Raw genomic sequence first — 20,380 nt, 5'->3', positions numbered from 1 at the left:
GGAACAACACTTGCATCAGATTTTAGAAGAAGAATGTATATATAGCTGTCTATTAAAACATAATCTGCATGTTTATGGGCAAAATAGATGTCTGGCTGCAAAGGCTGCACGTTTTCTGTTCGCAATGAGTGATATTAGGGGAAAGTCCTTAAGGGAGCTGTCTTAGCAAAATCTAGCATTTAAAATTTACAATCACTTTTATATCATTCTATTTGGGTTTGTGTAGATTTTATTTATTGTTACATTGTGTTATAATAAGAATATTTTTAAAGAGAATACCAGAAAGATTGAAACATTTTAAATTTGGTCTATATAACATAATTCATGTAGAGATTTTACTTTTATCTACTACGTAGTTTCTTTTGTCAAACTGTTTTTGTGATGGTTTGACCCAGTGCCAGTCAGCATGTATCTGGTCAGGTCTACATATACTTAAGTTCTGCAGTGTTACAAAACTGAGTGCTCTGGCAGTTTCACTGTGTCATATTCAAAGTATTTCTTAAACTGTAGCCAGATAGGTACATTCCTTCTGTCCCATCATCCATAATCTCATAATTAAGACATGTAAGGTACTAAAAAATTGGAATTATTCAGTGGAGATACTGCAAATTTTAAATGCCAGTTCACTTGTGCTTCATGGTCATGGGTTATAAAAAGCTTTTTTGGGGTGGGATGGAGATCTTGGTCTAATAGATAATTTAGACTTAAATCAGATTGTTACTTTCCCAACTAGAGCAGACCCATTGAACCAGTAGAACTTATATACGTGTTGACTTAACAAGTTCTCTTTGATACAGTGGATCTTTTCCAGGTGGGACTAACAATTGGATTTGAGTCACTCACCTTTGCTTCTGTTGTGGGGCCATATGCTCCAATGTTGACATAAAAGGTTTGTGTGTTCTTTTCATATGAGCAGCTACCCAGCAGAGGGGGCTGTTAACATACACACTATTAGTTTGGTGCCTAACAGCTGACTATGCAGAGCCAAAAGCCTCTGCCTGTTTCTTGTGTTCTGATCCTGCATGGCAACATTTTTCTCTTCAGCATCGTTTAAATTTATGTTTTTGCAGGTCCAAATCCCGTGACACCAAGGTGTTAATAGAAGACACAGATGACGAAGCAAACACATGAAAATACCCACAGAACCAAGTTCCACATCCCTTGTGTTCTTTTGTTTTACTACCTTCCCCTTTCCCATCCCAAACCAACCCAGCCTCTGGTGTAATTTCTGTGGAAAACAGGAGAAAAATCTGAACACACTTTCTGAGCTCTTCCGGACCGGATCCTATGGACTCCACCAAGCTCACTGTGTTTTCTTTTCTTTTCTTCTGGTTTTAATTTGAATTGTTGTTTTTAAAATAAAATGTAACTTTGTTTTGCCAATCAGAGGGACACTAAAGGAATGAACTGTCTTAAAGATTGTTTACAATCTCTATAAGGACAAATAATCTGGATGAAGAAGCATCGTCGGGACTCCCAAATGGGACTCTACCGAGAACTCACTCGGTCTCTGCTCAGTCCAGTTTTGACAGGTTGAAACTGGATCTGCGTTTTTAACTCTGGCTCGCGCTCTGGTTTTTTGGTGTTATCCTTCATATCCAGCGCCAAGGCACTGGCTGCACTTGCCGGGAAAGTGCACTTAGAGCAGTACCTTCATTCACGAAGCTACTTTTTAATTTGATGTAACTTTCTTATAATTTTTTTTTGAAATATGATGTATTTGTTGCACATAGTTTTCACATTATTTATGATAGTTAACAACCATACAAGAATGGTTTTGAGTCTTGTGCAATGAAGGTGGTAACTCCCTAAAAACAAGGCAAGTGGCAGGGGGGGAAGGGGATGTAGATCCTGGATCTCTCTTGCTGCAAGGTTAAGCCCTTTAAAATACCTCTTGGATGAGAGAACTTGCACCGGTTTAACCTGTCTTATGTTTCTTCTTTTTCTGTTTAATTTAAACCAAAGTTTCTTTAGTGGGTTTTACTTGTTGCTGCTGGTGGTCCCTCAGAAAGCTGGGCGCCTTTCTTAGCCAGTTCATCCACATATGTATAACTGTGGAGCAATAGCACCAATTATCTTCCGTTTTCTGATGGAGAAAGGTTAGTTCAAACTTATCCAGTGCAGTACATCAGATACCCATGCAAAAAAACAAAACAAAACAAAAGCCTTTGTTTGTAGGTTAAAATGGTTTTCATTTTATTGAGCTGAGTAGGATATCATCCCATCTTTTAAAATCGGGAGCTCCTGTATGATTTCATTCACTTCAGGTAGGTAATAGAGGAACACGAGTTAGGAAAAGGTCTGCCTTGTTGGGGAAACAGAACGGTGGGTTCATCAGTTCATATGGGAGACAGGCAGACACACATGAGTTTGTCACTTAGGTAAGCAGGAGGCAGTGTAGTCTCCTAAGACTGAGGAAGCTGGTATTGCAATAGAAAGGGCTCTTTAATGTTTTTTTTTTTAAAAAAATAAAAAATAAACTTCTGCCATACTTTGGCAAAGCCTCGTCTGACAATCATTGGCCAAGACCATCCTCAGGTTAGCTTTTGTTTCATTTATTTTAACCCTATCTACCCAAAAGATTCATTTTCCATCTGATTGCTAGGCCTAACTTGTACAAGCATTATGACTGGCATTGCTAGTTGGACTTAGGGTAGATGGCCTTACAGCTTAGGAAATTCTTTAGAAACAATTTCCAGCTTGATTATTCTTTTTTAAAATTCCATATTGGCCTCCAGAGCCCGTAGGATAGAGCAGCATGAATGTCTAAGATGACCATACCCGCTCGTTGTAGTCGCAAGCCTGTGTTGTGTGTGCCAAGCATTTGTGCTGGATGTTAGCAAATGAAATCTTATTTGTGCTCTGTGACACAGTTTGTGCCGTGTGTGAGGTCAACACCATATAGTGGGAGAAGCTACTTCAATTTTCCTTAGGTCTGTCTCTAATCCAAGACTTTACAGCAAGGACTGTTCTGTCTCCTTCTTAGCCCTTTCATGTGTCATGTCTTGCTCATTCATTTCTCCCATGGAATCGCCTTGGGATTGTAAATCAGAGGCACACTTTTAAGCAAGGAGGATTTTTTCTTTGGTCTCTTTCTCCAGGTTCATAATTGTGCTCATACTTACCCATTTAGTCTCCACCTACTATCCCCAATCATTCACAAGACTTACATCTGTAGGACATTGAAAATAGCATGCATAACATTCCTGTAGCCCAGAGGAATTAAAGACTTAAATCTGTTAATCTTAAACAAAGCAAAATAATTCAGAGGAACTTGGTAATTGCAACTCCCTAGGCTGGCAAGAGAGCCACAAAGTTAGACTTTAGATCAGTGATTTAACAATGTGTATTAACTTTTCAAAAGATCGCCTGGAAAATAACACCAAGTTTTAATTTGTTAGAAGCCTAAGGAAGGCCATGTTGGTGATGGCAGAAAACATGGGGTTGTGTATTAACTTTTCTGTCCTGTAACAAGATTCACTTGGTATTTGAGGCTGCTCCAATAGGACAGACTATAGGCTTGTATAAAATCCTACATATTCAAAAAAGTCATGGGTAGGTTGGCAGCTTCTGGTCCCCAGAAGTGGGATCTCTTTTTGGGACCAGTAGCTGCCAATCTAGCCATGCCTTTTTTTGGTTAGACACGGCATCTGCAATGAAGATATCCTTATAAGTATTTCAAAGGATTTTTAAAAAAACTGGTAAATGAGAATAATGGCAATTACTTGTCTATTTCAATATGATGAAATGTGAAAGTGTGGGATGGCAATCAGCAAATCATGTCTCACCTATAACTTCTTCCAACCCAGTGTATGTGATGTTGGAAATACTTACCAATTTGCACAGGAGAGGAACTGCAATCTGGCAGAGGAATTTGACAGAATGTGGACTAAGACTGTGCAGGCTGCCACTACAAAATCTTAACAGGCAAACTATCTGAGGTAGAATCAATTGAATGGCTATGGCTGGAAACAGCAAGTTGTTATAAAGAAAGCTGAAAATGGTGGATGAGAGTCAAGTATTTGGTGTGTGCAGAGTTCATTTTGTTGCAGTGTTGCCTCAGGTCAAACAAGTTTTTGAAAACTTACAAATATGAAATACCCTCCTGACCTTCATGATTGTAGAGATGGATATACATGTAACAAGCAACAGTGCCTCTTTCATTCAGAAATGCTGTTGTCTCCAGTGCAATATATCTAGTTCTTTCTGGAATGTTTATGTCTAGCAAATTGTACCACCTTTACTGTCTTGGATATCAACATAGAGGAGTATTCTTAACCAAATTCTTAATACAAAATCCAGGATCAGTGCCATTGTGCTATTGTTTTAAAGTCTTACGATTTTAGGAATATGGGTGTCTCCAATGAGTGGAATACCCACTGTAACCTTGGGTATTCCATCCTATTATGCATGATCAAAAATTTGTATTTCAGTATTGGATATCTCATATTTCTTAATAGTGGGTATGAAGTAGGGACTTAGAGGTCAAATCAGTGTTGAGATTCATCTCTTCCAGATTTCATCTGAGTCATTATGATCTCACTGCAAGTTAGGTCTTTGAGGTCCTGCTTCAGATATTTTTTAAATGAGTCACTCATGATTCTGAAATCTCTTTAAAGGAATGAGTCTTCTCAAGAACGTCTCCAATATAGACCATACAGTAGATCATCAGTACAGAATGGGAAACTCATGTGGTGAACATTCACAGCCCCACAAAACTGCAACAAAAAGCAGTTTCCCCTGAATCCTTGATACAGTTCAAACTGAAAGGTAGAAAAGTAGGATAGCTAAGATACTTTTCCCATTCTCCTCCTGGAGTGAAAGCTAGGGGAAATGCCCTCTTTCTTCTGAGGTAGGTAGATCTTTTTTGTTTTTTAAGTTCAAGGTGTTTTGAAAGAGGGATTGGTGCTTTTGATGTACACTTCTCCAACATCCGACTTGGATAAACCGGTGCTATGGATTTTTTTTAATTGACAGAACTTGTGTGATCTGAGGTAACAGGGAGACCAAAAAAATGTTGATGAACTCCATGGAAAACAGTAACCTTCTGAAACCAACTTTAACTGTCATAGAAATGAAAGCAGAAATGTAGAATTTGCCTTGTGCTAAGACACTAAAAAGCATCATATCAGAAGGTGCACGGAAGCCCTCTCACTACATTTTCTTTTTCAAAGGAAACCTCTGCACTTTGTCTTCAGGCAACAAGTTTGTTTTGTCTCAGTTCAAATGTGTTTGGCAGCTTTCTGCCTATCCTTTGTGATGGCTGCCAGATTGTGGGGAGCAGTTGGACTCCTCCTGTATCTCTGCAATTAGGCTTCGCTTGCAGCATATAGCAAAGAAATTTTAGAATAATCTTTTCGTACTCACAATTTTGCTAGTATCTTGCTTCATTAATTTTTGACTGTCAGAAGCAAGCAGGGACTCTGTGTTTGCTGCAATTTTAAAACTTTTTTAAAATAACTTGCATAGGATCTAGTAATTGATTGTCTTGCTACCATCCCTATTGTAAACTCTGTGATGAATTGGTTCGGACACTGAAGAGAATCTCTGTTGAAAGGAGAAACATTTTATTTAGATGACTTCTGAAGGATGCAGGGACTCTGAAGCATAAGTTCCTCACTGAGAATTTCCATAATGGCATACACATTTCCTTGAATTTGTCCTCTATATTTGATCTTGTAAGTGCTGCTGGCAAATGCTGCCTTATGTTCATGTCAGATAACAGTAAAACCTAACAGTGTTTGCAAGCATCATGCTTATGGGTGTCCTCTAGACCAACTGTTTCCTAGCCTTTGGCCCTGCTGCCTGGGCCTTCTGAGAGTTGTAGTCCAGAATATCTCCATGACCAAAGGTTGACTATCAGTACCCTAGAGTGTTCTCCCAAATCAAATGTAGTGTACAAGTGTTGCTCAGCAGTAGGGTTCCTTGAAGGATAGGAAGTTTGAAAGCCACTGATCTAGATTTTTGCAATCTTCTCCACACAGATGTGGCTCACTGTTCCATTTACAGATGAATTTTGTCTCCCATGGAACATTATCGATGAGGAACCATGGAAACATTACTGACGACAAAGCATTTCATTACTGTACATCTGCACTTGGGGGACAGAGAATGCAACCAGGGCAGGTATTTTTCCAGCTATAAAATACAGCTGTTCTTTGTAATAACTCCCTTCCCTCCAAGTGCAAAGAATGCTAGAGTTTTCCAACAGGGACATCCAGAGCATGAGCTGAAACGATTGATTTTAGACCCTGTTAAAGCAATGTTTTCAGGACTTTAGTGGTTATGTGTGCCAAGGTGCAGCCCCTGAAAGTAAATCTTGGGGGTTAGGATCCATAGCAGTGTAACCATTCTGCTGTCTCTTACTTTTTCTGAGCATCAGTTAGACTTTACAAGCATTGAGCTGGATCAGATAATCACTCAAGCTCAACATCCTCTTGCCTTCATACAAGCCATTGATCAGGGGGTGTGGGGAGGACCATTCTGCCTTAAACAAATGTTCATATTTCCTGCTCAGGTGGTTATGGGCAAAGGGAGAAAGATTTCTTTAAGTAAGGAAAGAAAAGGAAAGATAGCTTCCATAACATTTCTGTCCAATATGCCGCTCCCTAATCATCCCACCAATGAAATTGGTCCAGAGGGATGTTACTCACCTGGAGGCAGGATAGATGACCCCATTCTACTACTAATGTATAATGAAAACCCAATCAGGGTGCTAAAGGAGTTCTGGCACTTCTTTTTTGGGGTGTGTAGAACCACTCCCCACCCCTTGCACCACTGGAGTAGATGTGGGGGTAAAGGGAACTGCGGGTTTGATAACTAGGCTATGAAATGTAATTCCCTGTAAATCTGTACAGGCCAGTAGGTGAGCCCTTTTGCCGTTCTAGACCTCAAATCTGTTCCCAACTTATTTAGCTTGTAGTTTCATATTATGAAGATTCCTCTGATGGGGCCTAGAAGTGGCAATGATTTTGCCTTCTGTTTCTCAACTTTGCCCTGCTGCTTTCTTTGGCCTCTTCCTCATTCCCATTCCTTTTCACCCTTCCAGTGTGTTGGTCTAAATGATGATTATATACTATGAAGCCCTGAACTGTAGGTGTCAGAAGTAACTATGGAATGTGATTTCGTCCTCTTGTGGGTGCTTTTCTCTTTACTTTCTTCCTTTCTCTATACCTTTTCCATGCCTCTTCTGGCTCAGTGGAAAAGGTGAGGACAAAGACTTGCCGCTTGCTTGGACTCATGATGATGTTTTCTGTGATTGCGCTATTAGCTGTCTCCTTCTCCCTCCCCTACTCCCCCCCAATGGATATAAGACTTTTCTGAAGTGTGGAATTAACTTTCTTGATAAGTAGGTTTAAAAATGCACAATGTGGTACTGTTTCATAGTTCCTAGATGGTTGTATTAAAAAAAAAAGTTAATGTGGTTTGTGTTTTTAAAAGGAAAAAAGTGATTGGTTTATTAATCTGTCTTTTTCATTATTACAAGCTTTGTTTTCCAATTACTTCTTGTCTCTTCTGTTGTTTTTGAGGGTATGTATGTGTATTCCTGTTGTGAAATTTTATTCTTGAACACATAGAGGTTGATCACATGGGGCACAGTCCAGCTGGGAAGATATTATTCTGAAGTGAGTCTTTTGTATCCAAATAGGATTTGTCAATTTCAAGTATGCTTCTTTGATCTCAATGAGCCTTACACACAGTAGATTTCTTTCATTGTTCAACATGTTTCCTTAAACAGAAAAGGCTGATAATGTTCGATTATGGAGTTTGGACAAGGAATACAATTTTTGTATTGCGTGATCACCTTGGCAGATGCTTTCCTAATAGTCCTTTGCATGCCATACCTGTTATTATTTGAATCTAGTCCACTACAGTGAAGATGAGTGCACAGCATAGTTACTTCCCATGATAGTGTTGGGCATCTATGCAATCCTTCATGTTCAGATCTTACTAGAACTGCTATGCCCTTTTTAAAGGTTAAAATTAGTCCCAAAGGGTTTAGCCATAATCTCTCACCTCCTTTTTCTCTTTCTCCTTGACCCCTACGTTATATAAAACAGAAATCTTTCAGGTGTGGGTTTCACTTGTACACACTGTATGCAAACATATGGCCATGTTGGTCTGCACCAATATACAAAATAAACTTCCTTCAGCTTTGAGACTGACAGAATGATATTTGTAGCATAGTCTTTCATAGAACCAGTCTATAAAATTTGTTGAAGTAGTCTGAGTCTACAAAAGCTTATTCTACAAACTTCTTTCAGTTAGTGTCAAAGCTGCTATAAGACTATTTTGTACTTACTGTATTTCCTTTTCTACAACAGAAACCTTGAAATATCTACTGATATAGGATTTGCAGCTTTTAATGGTATTTAAGCATTCAAGCAAATTTTGCTTTATAAATTAAGTGAACAGCAAAGATTCAAAACAAAAATAACGGCCACAGAGAATTTACACAAATTCAACCTAGACAATGAGGAAACGGAAACAGTAAAATAATTCTTACTCCTGGGATCAAACACTGATCAGAGCAGGGGCTGCAGTCAAGAAATCATAAGAAGACTAAGAAAGGGGAGGGCAGTTATAAAAAAAAAACCCAGAAAAGATCCTAAAGTTATACAACTGAGCATGAAAATTAGAATTGTACAAGCCATTGTATTCTCCAGTACCATGTATGGATGTGAGAGCTGCACAGTTAAGAAAGTGGATAGGAAGAAAATCAACTCATTTGAAGTGTGGTGCTGGGGAAGAATGCTGAGGATTCCATGGACAGCCAAGAGGACAAACAAATGGGTTCTAGAGCAGATCAAGCCAGAAACCTCCCAAGAATCAAGATGACTAAACTGAGGCTGTTGTACTTTGGCCACATCATAAGAAGGCATGACTCACTGGAAAAAACAATAATGCTAGGAAAGGTGGAGGGAAGTAGAAAGAGAGGAAGGCTGTGTGCTAGATGGTCAGACTCTATTAAAGAAGTCATAGGTATGAATTTACAGGAACTAAGCAGAGCAGTTGAGGACAGGGAGTCTTGGAGATGTCTCATCCATCGGGTCGCCATGGGTCAAGATCAACTCAAGGGCAGTTAACAACAACAAACAATAAGGATTCAGTACATTAAATGTAAAAATTTCCCCTTAGATGTCATTGTCTAGTCATGTCCAACTGTAGGGTCGGTGCTCATCTGTTACTAAGCCAAAGAGTCAGCATTGTCTGAGGACTACTCTGATGGTCATGTGGCCAGCATAACTGCAACGCTGTTACCTTCCCACCAAAGTGGTACTTTTACATGCTTTTGAACTGCAAGGTTGACAGGCGCTGGGACTAATGACAGAAGCTCGCTCCATTTTGCAGCACTTGAGTCTCAAACTGCTGAACTGCTGAATGCATTTGTCAGAGTAAGTGTCTTAACCGGTGAGCCACTAAAGTAAAATATGGTGCAACATATTGTTAGTTGGAAACATCTACACACAAGTATGTTTGTCAGGGAACCATGATTGGCTTTGGCTCCCTTGCAAATACATGCCTGATAGCAAATTGGCATCTCTGTAGTATTACATGTAAAATGGTTGGCTATGTTTGTGCAGTTGCTCCCAAGAGCTGTATTCAGATTTCCTTTCCAAATGCAAGGTGTTGGATTTTTTTCATGATGAAAAAGTCAAAGCAGCTCACACTTCAGCTTTAATTGGGCACTGGAGACAATCTATGTTGCAAGGAAAGTGTTAAGGTAAGTAGCATTCCTCACTTCCCGTTTACCGATATCTAAAATAACTCATACCGGCATCAACAGTGAGAAATGCATGCCTTTAAAAGAGTCAGAATATGTAAAATTTCCAGTTTGTACCTCATGCTAGTAATGCTTGTCTAATACACAGGGCTTACTGCATAGGACAGTCTCCTTGCATAATTCAAAAGTATTGATTGATTGATTGATTGATTGATTGATTGCACTGAACCTACCTTTCTCCCAAAATAAGATCCAGGGTGGTTTACTATAGTTTAAAAAAACAGTTAAAACATTGATTACAAAAGGTAAAAGAGAATTAAATTTCACTATAATTAAAAACATGATTAAAACAGTTAACCCTTAAAACATGTTTACAGGGAGTGTGCAAGTGAGGTTGAGGAAATGTACAGCTGTGATTGGATATTTTTTATAAATGCAGAAAGGGTTAAAATTATGTGGGATCGGGGGTAGGCTTCTGTGTACATGGCTATCACTACCGTAGCTGCCAGCCTGCAGAAACAGCAGAAGAACGCTGGAAGCTCTCTTCCTGCACTGAGTCTGCAAAGTGCTGTTTTCAGAAAATTAGCACTGAATGCTTTTAACTTGTAAGGTTGCAGCAGTGGGGCAGACAGTAACAATTATATTAAATAGAATCCTAATGATGGCAATCACTGGAAGTATGCCAGCAGCTGCTACATGCATGAGCACAGATTCAACAGTAATTGTGAGGGATAAGGAGTGGTCATTCCCCTCCTGTCTCTAGGATGAGAAGGTGGGGATGCCCATGACAGTTACTCACTTGGCAGCGGCAATCTATAGCAGCTGTAGATACACCTAGCCATTTCTCTTTATGTAATTATTAATTCACAACAGAAGAGACAGTAAACTGGGCAGTGATTTAAAATGTCTGTCCACTAGGCGTGAGAGGAACTGGAAGTGGGGGACTTTGTGGACAGCTCGTGAGTGTCCATTCCACAATATACATGGAACATATAAGTGAAAGAAAAGGAAACACAAGGAAAAGAACAGCACATAAATGATTATGTGGCATAGTGGGACCTCGGTATCCATGAGAGAATCTGTTCTGGACTCGCCCCACATGGATCCCAAAATCCGTGGATACCCAAGTCTCATTGTCCCCAATGGCGGTGCTTGCATGCGGTTATGGTGCCATTAGGTACAGCAGGACTTCAGGTGAAATCCTGTTGTCCCTAATGGCAGTGCGACCACATGCACACACCACCACTGGGGACAATGGAAGCTGTGCCTAATAGCGGCACAGCCATGTGCATGCACTGCCATTGGGGACAACATGGGCTTGCCATGTACGGATGCTCAAATCTGCTGATGGCATGTCTGAGGATATTGAGGTCCCACTGTATAACAAATCCAACAAACATAAATATACTCTACAATACACTACAAACATATAAGACCATAAACAAGATTCAAGAAAAACTATGTTATGATCAAATATTATCCCTGACTACCCTGTTATCCCCCACCCCTTCTCTAAAATCAGAAACTAAACAATATTAGTCCCCACACACCCCAACTTATAGTTAGAAATACTAATGAAATTAACTTCTTTGATTCTAGTAGGCATCAATATTCAAAACCAACAAATATTTTATTTCATCTTTTTTAATGAAATTTAAAAACAACTCTCATCCTCCCCGCCCCCAGATTTCTCTCTAATCAGAATATAAAGCTTTTCCATTTCCACTATTTCCAGGACCTTCAGTATCCAGTTTTCTTCCATTGGAATTTCCAAGCTTTTCCACTTGTGAGCATATAACACTCTAGTGGTTAAGATCATGTAGTGTAACACTTTCCAATTTTAAGGGTAAAATTCCATTAAAACCAGAACTATTTTTGCTGGGTTGAGCAGATGAGAATAAAAAATTGCTTAACTATAAAGTGTGTGGAACTTTAAAATCCCTCTTTGGAGAATAACAGCAGAAATGTTAACAGTGCAGTGCAATGACCCCCTGAAACAAATACTTCAATGGCTTATTGTGGTGGTGCTTTTGTCTCAAGCAGTGGTCTGTGCTGAGGAGGGACCATCAAATGAAGCATGGAAGGAAAATACAGTTGTTCACTTAGCGGTTGCAAAGTGTTCCTATTTAAAAACAGTCTCCTAGCATTAATGCTGTTAACCAAAGAGGTCAATATGCCATGAGTAAGCCTGCAGAAGTATGTAATGTTGGATGGAAACCAACTAGTTCCAAAACTAATGATTAATTACTCTCACTTAGCCACCCCTTCACTCTCATCCCATGCGGGCAGCTCTTGAAATTAGGCAGAGGGTCTCATACAGCTATAAGACCACATTAAATTACCACAGCAGCGACTCCAAACATTGTAATCTTCCCTGTTAGACTGTTGCATATATCCTCTGACAAAAATAGCATCTGTGCAAACATCAGTGACAAATCAATCCCTGGTTTCCTTCTGTCTGATGAGATTTGACCGGAAATTGAAACATTCTATTTTGCTACTGGAGCCAGCTAGCAAAGGCCAGGCCAGGGGCGGGGAGGCATGCCTCATTTTCTCACACAATTTCCCCGGGGCTGTTGTGAAGCAGCTGGTGTCTGGGGGAGCACTTTTAGAAGGGGGTACTAAAGGGAGTGCCTATCCAGTGCTGCACTCCTGATACGCTGAAGTCAACAGCTATGTATGGGGCAGCGCTGGATTAAAACAATTTCATAATCCTAGCGATTTCCTTTTTTGATCAGGATTATGAAACCAATCATGAATATCAAAAGCTACAGCTTAAACAGCAACTTGGGACAGATGCTGTGCAGCAATGGTTGCAATGAACAATGCAGGAGAAGCAACTAGAATAAAGACTGAAGGTTTCTATTACATTCGGTGATATTCACCCTGCCTTCTCTTTCCATTCCCAGCAAACCAAAACTTGCTGTTGGATTTAACTGGGATGGCTGCATGATAGCTAATTCAGGTAAGAATTACTTCTTTACAACATGCATACCTTGTTTCTGCTCCTTACCCTGAAGTAAAGAAGGAGAATGAACACTGCTTGATGAACTGTTTTACATTTTGGGAATTCTTGGACTGTTATTTATGGACCTGAGTATGCCCAATATGGCAGCGTTTAAAAATGTAGAGCTACAAAAAGGTAGGCAGTGAGCTGTTAATCTCAAAACCTAAGAAGAGCAATATGTGATTTTGGGGAGTCATGCAACAGGCATGCTATGACACTGTAGTTCCAAATCTCACCCCTTCAACACCATATACTAGTGCAATAAAGTTACTTAACTTACATTGGACAATGCAATCTGTAATTTAAAGTCTGCACTGTCCCACAGCTTTTCACTTTCCAGAAAAAATTAACTGCATTTTGAAACAAAATTCTTATTCAGTTTATTCTTTTCACTAGATAAGGCCCATCAAATCAATATTCCCCATTTCAAATTGAATTAAAAAGTCTTTGATACAAGCCCCATGTATGCACTCCTGTTGTAACCCAGCCTGTAATGGAGCCTAAGCACATGCAACTGAAACAACCACATATTGTTCTTACTTCCATTTCTCTACCACCTTCTGCTGTTCCCCTGTGTGCTTTTACACTGGAGCGAGGCCCTATCCATTTTTACTCTGTAGAGCTCTGTGCATACTGATGATACTCTCTAAATAAATAAAAATAATAATCACACCTTGTTGGTCCCAACCACCATATCCATAGCTATAATATGCTTTATTTGACAGCATAGGTGTATAGCTTGCAAGATAATGCAGATGTAGTGCTTCAGACTGTCAAAGACTTGTTGACCTTAGGGTCACCATAAGTCATAATTTATTAGGCAAATATCAACAATTATTGAACATGACTACTGTGTCGAGGCTGCACCTATTGCTGTGGTATTTTTAATATGGCAAAGCTGAAGACAGATTGTGGCCAAGGTATTCTGCTGCAAAAGGACAAGATGGCGTCATATTCATTCCTCTGTTCCAGAATCTCCCCAAACAAGTGTTTGAAACTATCATCGAGGCCTCATTCCCACTGGGCAAAAAAGTGGCTTATATTGCTGCGTTTCTGACTTGAATTTTTTTTCTGAATCAGACATCCTTGTCGTTCCCATTCATTTGCCCCGAATCAGACTCGGGAGGTGCAGGAAAAACCTCCCAAAAAGTACAGTCAAATTAACCCGGATTATCCACCACTGATTTGGGTTTTCCCAGAAAAAATCAATTACATGGGGATCATATCCGAATTCCAATGGGAACGAAATCGGCACAATGAGGATCGAATGCGCACTCAAATGGGAACAATACTTCCATAATCCGCGTCTTGATCCGCTTTATAAGCCAGTGGGGATGGGGCCGCAAAAGGGAAGCATTCTTCATAGCATTTGAGGGCAGCAGGCTAGCTTAGGGGTGCATGGCACAGAGCAGCTCTGACCTCCAACACGTGGCTATTACTTGCTCACCATCTGTATTCTTCAAAACAGAAGAATTGCACAGTGCAGAACAATTGCATGTGCAGAACAATGCATAGGATGCTACTCAGTTCATGGCCTGGGCTTGCTGCTCCTCAATTGGGCCTCTGCTCTTGACACTGTTGGGAGGAACTGAGTAGGCTGGCCACCAAAGTCAATCAGCAAGCATCACTGCCTTCACTGGGAGTGGCTCAGAAAGGTGAGAGTTAGGAAGCACATCTATGACTGCCGTGGCTGCCTCCCTATATCTACCACCTGAAAGGAGGAAATCTCATGCTATCTAATGACAGGGCTGATTAGGAAAACAGTAGTAATTATTAGGTTTCATTTACTTTAGAGAAGCAGGAAGTCAATCTTTTCCACTAAATATTCCAATTATTATTATTATTGCAATTGCTATGATTATAGTTCCATAATGGCACAAGATGGATAGTTGCATCTCTGGACAGGAATGGATGCAGAATACTACTTTGCCTCATGTCAGCAGCAACTGATTTAGACAGAAGGTCAGCATGAATTCTTTGGGGGGGGGGGGCAAAATTAAGAGAGGCTTTTAGCAGCCACTTTCTTCATGCATATGCTTAATACCTTGATCCACAAGGCCAAAATTCAAAATTTGTTTGCATCCAATATATAAAATCAGAAAATGTTAATGTAGGTTTTATGCATTAGCCTCTATTATGTACCAGAATGTGAACATGGGAGATTATCTTGACAAGCAACTTTCAACTCCCACTATTCCTTAGCAAGTTCTTTAAGTGAAGAAGATAGAAGCTACTTGATTCCGCTGGTTAACTGTGTCCAGTTGTAACAATAGTGAAATAACGTTTTTTGTTGTTTGCAGTAGCCAGACCAAGGAAATGGGTAAGCAAAACCTAGCCCTATCATTAGGTAAAGTGAGGCCTCAGTTACCTTAGGCAGCAGACTTTTGGTCTAATGAAAAGGTAGTGAATTTTTTGGTGTTAATCTATTGTTATTGTTATGGGCCAAGGGTAGATATACGTGTAGAATTTCTGTTATGGCAAAATAAATTGACTAGTTTTTATTATTCTGTACAATGACTTGTGTGGTGGGAAGTTCCCTTTTTTCTTTTTTCTTTTTTTTGAAAGGGAAAAGATAATTTTGAGATAATGTGGTAGGAAGCTCCATTTGAGGATTTGTGTCAGACAGTGCACTTGTCTGTTCTGTCCTTTGGGGTACCAAAGGGTAGTGGCATCCCTAGGGTTGGTATCACTCAGTGTGGTTACTCATTGATCTCCTTCTCCCATTTCACACCATACAGAATCCTTAGTAATGCTTTTTTTTTTTTTGCACTAATGTTACTTATAAATCATAATTCACATACACCACTGAATGTAATCTAATAGTTGTAACATAAACTACTAGTAAAATTAAAATTATACCTTCAAATTATAATATTATATGCATAACCTAAATATATTTACATATATGTAGTGAAGACTGGGTTAAAATGTAATGTTCTTAAAGAAAATTTAAAAATAATATATTTTTTTAAAAAATTAAAATTTTGAAATTTTAATTTAAAAAAATTCTGGGGCAGCTCCTTTCTTCTCCCACAGAGGTTCACATCACTCCCACCATTTCTTAAAGCTTTTTGAAGAGATACAGGCAAATGCCACAATGTTTCTGCCAAAATACAGGTGTTTGAGCAGAAGTGGTGTCACCACCCTTTAGGATGTCACCTGGTGTGGTCTGAACCCAACGTACCTCCTAGTGATGCCACTGGCAAAGAGCAGTTTTAGGTAAGAGGCTGTTACCTATCATGCTGTCCGTAACTCTATATTCTATCGAGTCAGCAGTATCATGTGAGGGTGCAGGGTGTGTGGCCCACGCCTGGTGACACTTCAGAAGAGGTGTGACACCCAGTCAGACCCTCTTCACACTGCGATCCTCCTAGTTTTGCTGCAGCAGCAAAGGAGAGGGTCAAACAAGCTTCCCCTGGCTTTGCCATGGTGGCAGAGACCTCCTCATGAGGAAACCTCTGCTGCTACTGTGAAGGAGAGGGCCAAGTACGTCCTTTTGGCCACTATCTTCCCAGTAGCCTGCAATTGACAATAATAGTGGGGATGCCACTGTAGCCAGTGCTATGGTCTGAAATTTCATATTCTGTCAGACTGTAGTTCTATAAGGCTCAAGGTATGGCATGGTGGCTTACAGTCTTTGCTTTCCATTCTGATTCTTTTCCTGAACTGCTAGACTCCTCTGAGCTAGAGAAAGAGAGCCAGTTCCACATCCAGCTGATTCTGTATGAGCCAGATGACTACAGGGAATGTGGCCACCCCACTCTCTGTCATTGCTGCACCTAGAGACCAGGTTTTTCTCCCTCCTCATCTTCCAGATGTTAGGGAAAGGTGAAAATGGTACATGCCCCTCTCTAAACTGCCAGCCCCAGGATTCTTTAGGATGGTAGTTAAAGTGGAATAATCGCTCTATGGTGAAAATGAGAGTTTTGTATAGTGGACCCTTCCCATCTGAAGGGGTTCAGGTTCCCCTAACGATGGGAAAAAACACAACCACACAAGCCTTGCAAACGTACTGGTGCAGACAGTCACACATTGTAAGAATGTGTGAGTATGTGCATCAGCACATTTGCAAGCATGCACTACCATTAAATAATATGGGGCATGGTGAGCAGCGGATGCTCCAATGTGTGGATAGCTATGCTGCCAACTGTAACTGACTTGCTCATTTTGTTCAAGTGCCTTCTTGGTCCTCCTCCATCCCTTGCTCTGGCTTTGCCAAAAGGGGCATTTGGTTTCAGCTTGGGACTGACAACCCTCTTTAGATGATAGACTCTGGAACTCCCTGCCAAGAGAGGCTCCTTTTGTACCTTCTTGAGCAGCTTCTTCCATGGTGCAGAGAAATATATTTTTCCTGTATCCATTTGCCTAGCCAGTGGTTCATTATAATTTCTCATAATGGTTAATGGAAACACTTTACCTGCAGCCCCTTTAACATTTTATTGTTGGTTTTGACACTGAAATAGTAAGATGCCCTGAGCATTTTTAAAGGGAGAATTACAAAAAGTTAGGCATAAGTGTTGGCCTATTGTAAACTAATGTAAACATAGCTATTGTAAGAATGTTTATAAAGAGCTAACCTCTTCATAAAGTATGGAAGCGAATCTGCAGGTCGTACCCCCCTGTTGTTACCAAACCCTAACCTTTTACTGAAGCAAATTTCACAGGGTGACCAGATTACCTCCTTTTTTCCCAGCACCTGTCCTGCATTTCAGCCTTCTGTCTCCATTTTGAGCATGACTCAGAAGCATGAGTTTACATTTATAGTAGTGTTTTGTAGTTTTTTGGTCCCAAACACACTGCAGAAATAATCCAGTTTGGATTATTGGAATGGTAATTTACTGTGGCCCCAGAGCTCTCTACCAGAGAAGACTCAATGTCTCAGAAAACCACATTTCCCAGAATTCCCTAGCATTGAGCCAGGGCAGTTAAAGCAGTCTCAAACTGGATTATTTATGCCGTGTATTTTGGACTAATAATCTACAGTTTCCAGAATTCCCTAGCACTGAGCCAGGGCAGTTACAGCAGTCTCAAACTGGGTTATTTATGCAGTGTGTTTTGGACTAATAAACTATAATTCCCAGGATTCCCTAGCACTGAGCCAGGGCAGTTAAAGCGGTCTCAATTATTTATGCAGCGTGTTTTGGACCTTTATTTGGCCATGTCCTCCCTTTTCCTTTTCGCAGCGCCTTGTCCTCCTCTGCGGTGAGGATGCCTGCTCACCCCGTAAATACAGGGACTATAAAAATTGATTTAACACGTATCCTAATCATATCAGAATCCTTAAAGCTCTGTTTTTATCCCAAAGTGGGTCTCCGACGGTGCTTAAAATTCAACCCAGCTCCCTGCAAAGATGGAGACTAAACAAAGGGGGGCCTTCCTGAATGGCAGCCAGAACTGGCCCTGCCTCCCCTCTCCTCCTTTCTTCTTCTTCCACATACTTTTCTTTCTCCAAATTTCCCTCTGGTAGACTAGGAAGGGGGGTAGCCTTGGCCCTGAAGTGTACAGTTACATACTCAGTGTGTGTGTTTTCCCCCTTGCTCTCAGCTAATTTGAGCCTTTTCCTAACACTTTTCTCCCCCATTTCCATCCAGGCCTCCTCCTCCTCCTCCTCCTCTCCTTGGCCTCCCTTTCTCTGGGGCTGGTTGGTGCCCATAGCAACTGCACAGGTCCCTCCATGACACTCCAGAGAGGCAGGCCTCCTTCCAGCAAGGGCCGTGGTTTTGGGTTGGATTCCCTGGTATGCGGCGTCTTGCATTATTATAGGGCCAGCTCCAGCTCCCAAGGCAAAGGCCTGCCTTGTGCACAGCTGGCTTGAGAAAGCAGAGGCAAAGGCAGGCCAAGGGAGGGAGGAAAGAGAAAGAGAAAGGGAGGGAGAAGAAAAGAGGAGAGGAGAGAAGGGAGGTCACATTGCTGCTGAGGAGTGTTAGTTACTCCAACTCCAGCTGAGTTATTCTCCCCTCCTTTTCCTTTCCTTCCTTTCAGACACACACTCAGAAAGCAGGAAACCGTATTTTTCATTTTCCTAAGGCCTAGCTCTGAGGCTTCCTTGTGTCTGATTTCTCCCTTCTGCAAAAAAAAAGACTGTTTGCCTTCCTTCGCTTGCTGGCCATCTCTCTCTCTCTCTCTCTCTCTCAGTTAGGGCTTCTTTCCAGTTTCATAAGCACTGCTTTAAAAGCAAACTAAACTAAAAAAAATACGAACTACCGTCTCTTGGACTGTAAGGAGTCTGAGAGGGGAAACTGTTTTGCTTTATAGTATTGGTCCGAATACTGTGCGCTGCTAAAAGAAAAGCATTGCCCAAACGTTTGAGAAAAAGAAGCCACACGGAAGAAATATCTTATGCGTCATAAATCAATTAGGCCTCATCGGCTGCTCTTCTTTTCAGGACCCTTGAGAGATGGGATGACTAACTTCAGCCTGGATTTTGGGTTGTGATTTCCACAGTGTTTTAAATGTTTTTATTTTGCTTGGGTGGATCTAGGAGGAATGTCTTCGCAGAACGGCGGCTCTGTGGCACGGCTGCCCACATCGATGCAGTTCCCTTTTCCCTCACAGAAGCAAGGTTGCTGCTGATCCAAGGAGGCTTGGTATGTATTCCTTTGGTTTATTCAGAATGTAGTAACTTTATTGCTCTTCTACAGTGACCTCCCTTCTTCTCTTCCTGTGAAATTTGTTTGCATTCTCCTGCCTTCAAAGGCATAACAATGGCACTAGTAAGTACATTTCTGTACCACTCATCAATGCTCTTAAGTACTCCCTAAGCAGTTTACAAAGTGTAAGCTAATTTCCCCCAGCATGCTGGGTACTTATTTTAGCAAAGTCAGAAGGATGTCAGGCTGAGTTGACTCTGAGCCCCTGGCTTGGATTGAACTCACAACCTTGTGGTTTGTGAGTGAATGGCTGCAGTACAGGCATTTAACCACTGCTCCACCAGGGCATACGGATGTAAATGTTTTCTGCCAATTCGAATGGAGGGTTGGATGGAGAATGAGAGACAAGAAGTGTCAGATAAAGGATTTGGGGATAGGAGTGGCACCTCAGTCAAGGCACACACACACACCATACACCTCTTAACCTGAAGTACATTGTGCGTAAGAACTCTGCTTTCTTGTTCTGCTTTTTCTGTAGTGTTTATGCAAACTGAGGATGGTGGAACTGTTTGGTCAGCTGTCCCATTGCTTGGGTCCTGGCAAACATGTGTCTTTGCCCATTTCTGGAGCTGGCCTTGGAAGGCAACCTCCCCACAAGCCAAACTGAGGTTTCAATCATACACTCCAACAATATTATGCATGGTAGGGGGTTGGACTGGATGGCGGTCTCTTCCAACTCTATGATTCTATGATCAGATGGAAATGGTTCCTATTTTCTTTTTCTTCTTATAACATTCCTGTGAGAGTCACTCTTTTACATAGTTTTATTCACTGGAATAATGCTCAGTTTGTTATTCCAATCACAGCAGTAGCCCATAGTCAGAGGGATGAAATTGTTGAAAGGATTGATGATTCAAACATAGTTGTGAATAGGAGCTGATCCTCACCATGATTTCAAAGAACACTATCCCTATAATGTCTCAAAGCCAGCCTACTTCTTGCATTGCTACACCATCTTCATCTTTCTCTTGTCATTGCTTCTAGAATCTTTCTGAGGAT

The 20,380-nt window shown here is 40.8% G+C and overlaps 2 protein-coding genes across 4 annotated transcripts in view; both read left to right on the top strand.

Annotated features, from left to right (window-relative positions):
• The window catches only part of XPR1 (xenotropic and polytropic retrovirus receptor 1), a 133,332-nt gene extending 125,830 nt beyond the window's left edge, over positions 1-7,502 (top strand). Inside the window, exon 15 of the mRNA XM_089515910.1 lies at positions 1,071-7,502. Within this exon, the coding sequence (XP_089372036.1) occupies positions 1,071-1,131 (61 nt within the window). The 3' untranslated portion in view covers positions 1,132-7,502. The remainder of the gene's footprint in view (positions 1-1,070) is intronic.
• Positions 7,503-12,549: 5,047 nt separating this feature from the next.
• KIAA1614 (KIAA1614 ortholog) overlaps positions 12,550-20,380 on the top strand; it is a 58,513-nt gene continuing 50,682 nt past the window's right edge. For 2 of the 3 annotated variants that reach the window (XM_089515907.1, XM_089515908.1), the window contains exons 1-2: positions 12,550-12,689; positions 19,213-19,318. The gene's annotated coding sequence lies outside the window, so the exon portion shown is untranslated. Of the gene's footprint in view, positions 12,690-18,422; positions 18,469-19,212; positions 19,319-20,380 lie in introns of those variants that run through there. The other variant, XM_089515909.1, reaches the window with a different exon arrangement.

The sequence above is a fragment of the Sceloporus occidentalis genome, unplaced genomic scaffold (genome assembly GCF_023333645.1).
Source record: "Sceloporus occidentalis isolate IW3139 unplaced genomic scaffold, rSceOcc1.0.p SCAF_3, whole genome shotgun sequence".
Taxonomy (NCBI): Eukaryota; Metazoa; Chordata; class Lepidosauria; order Squamata; family Phrynosomatidae; genus Sceloporus; species Sceloporus occidentalis.
The sequence above is the reverse complement of the archived record's forward strand: the minus strand, read 5'-3'. Positions and strand labels throughout refer to the sequence as shown.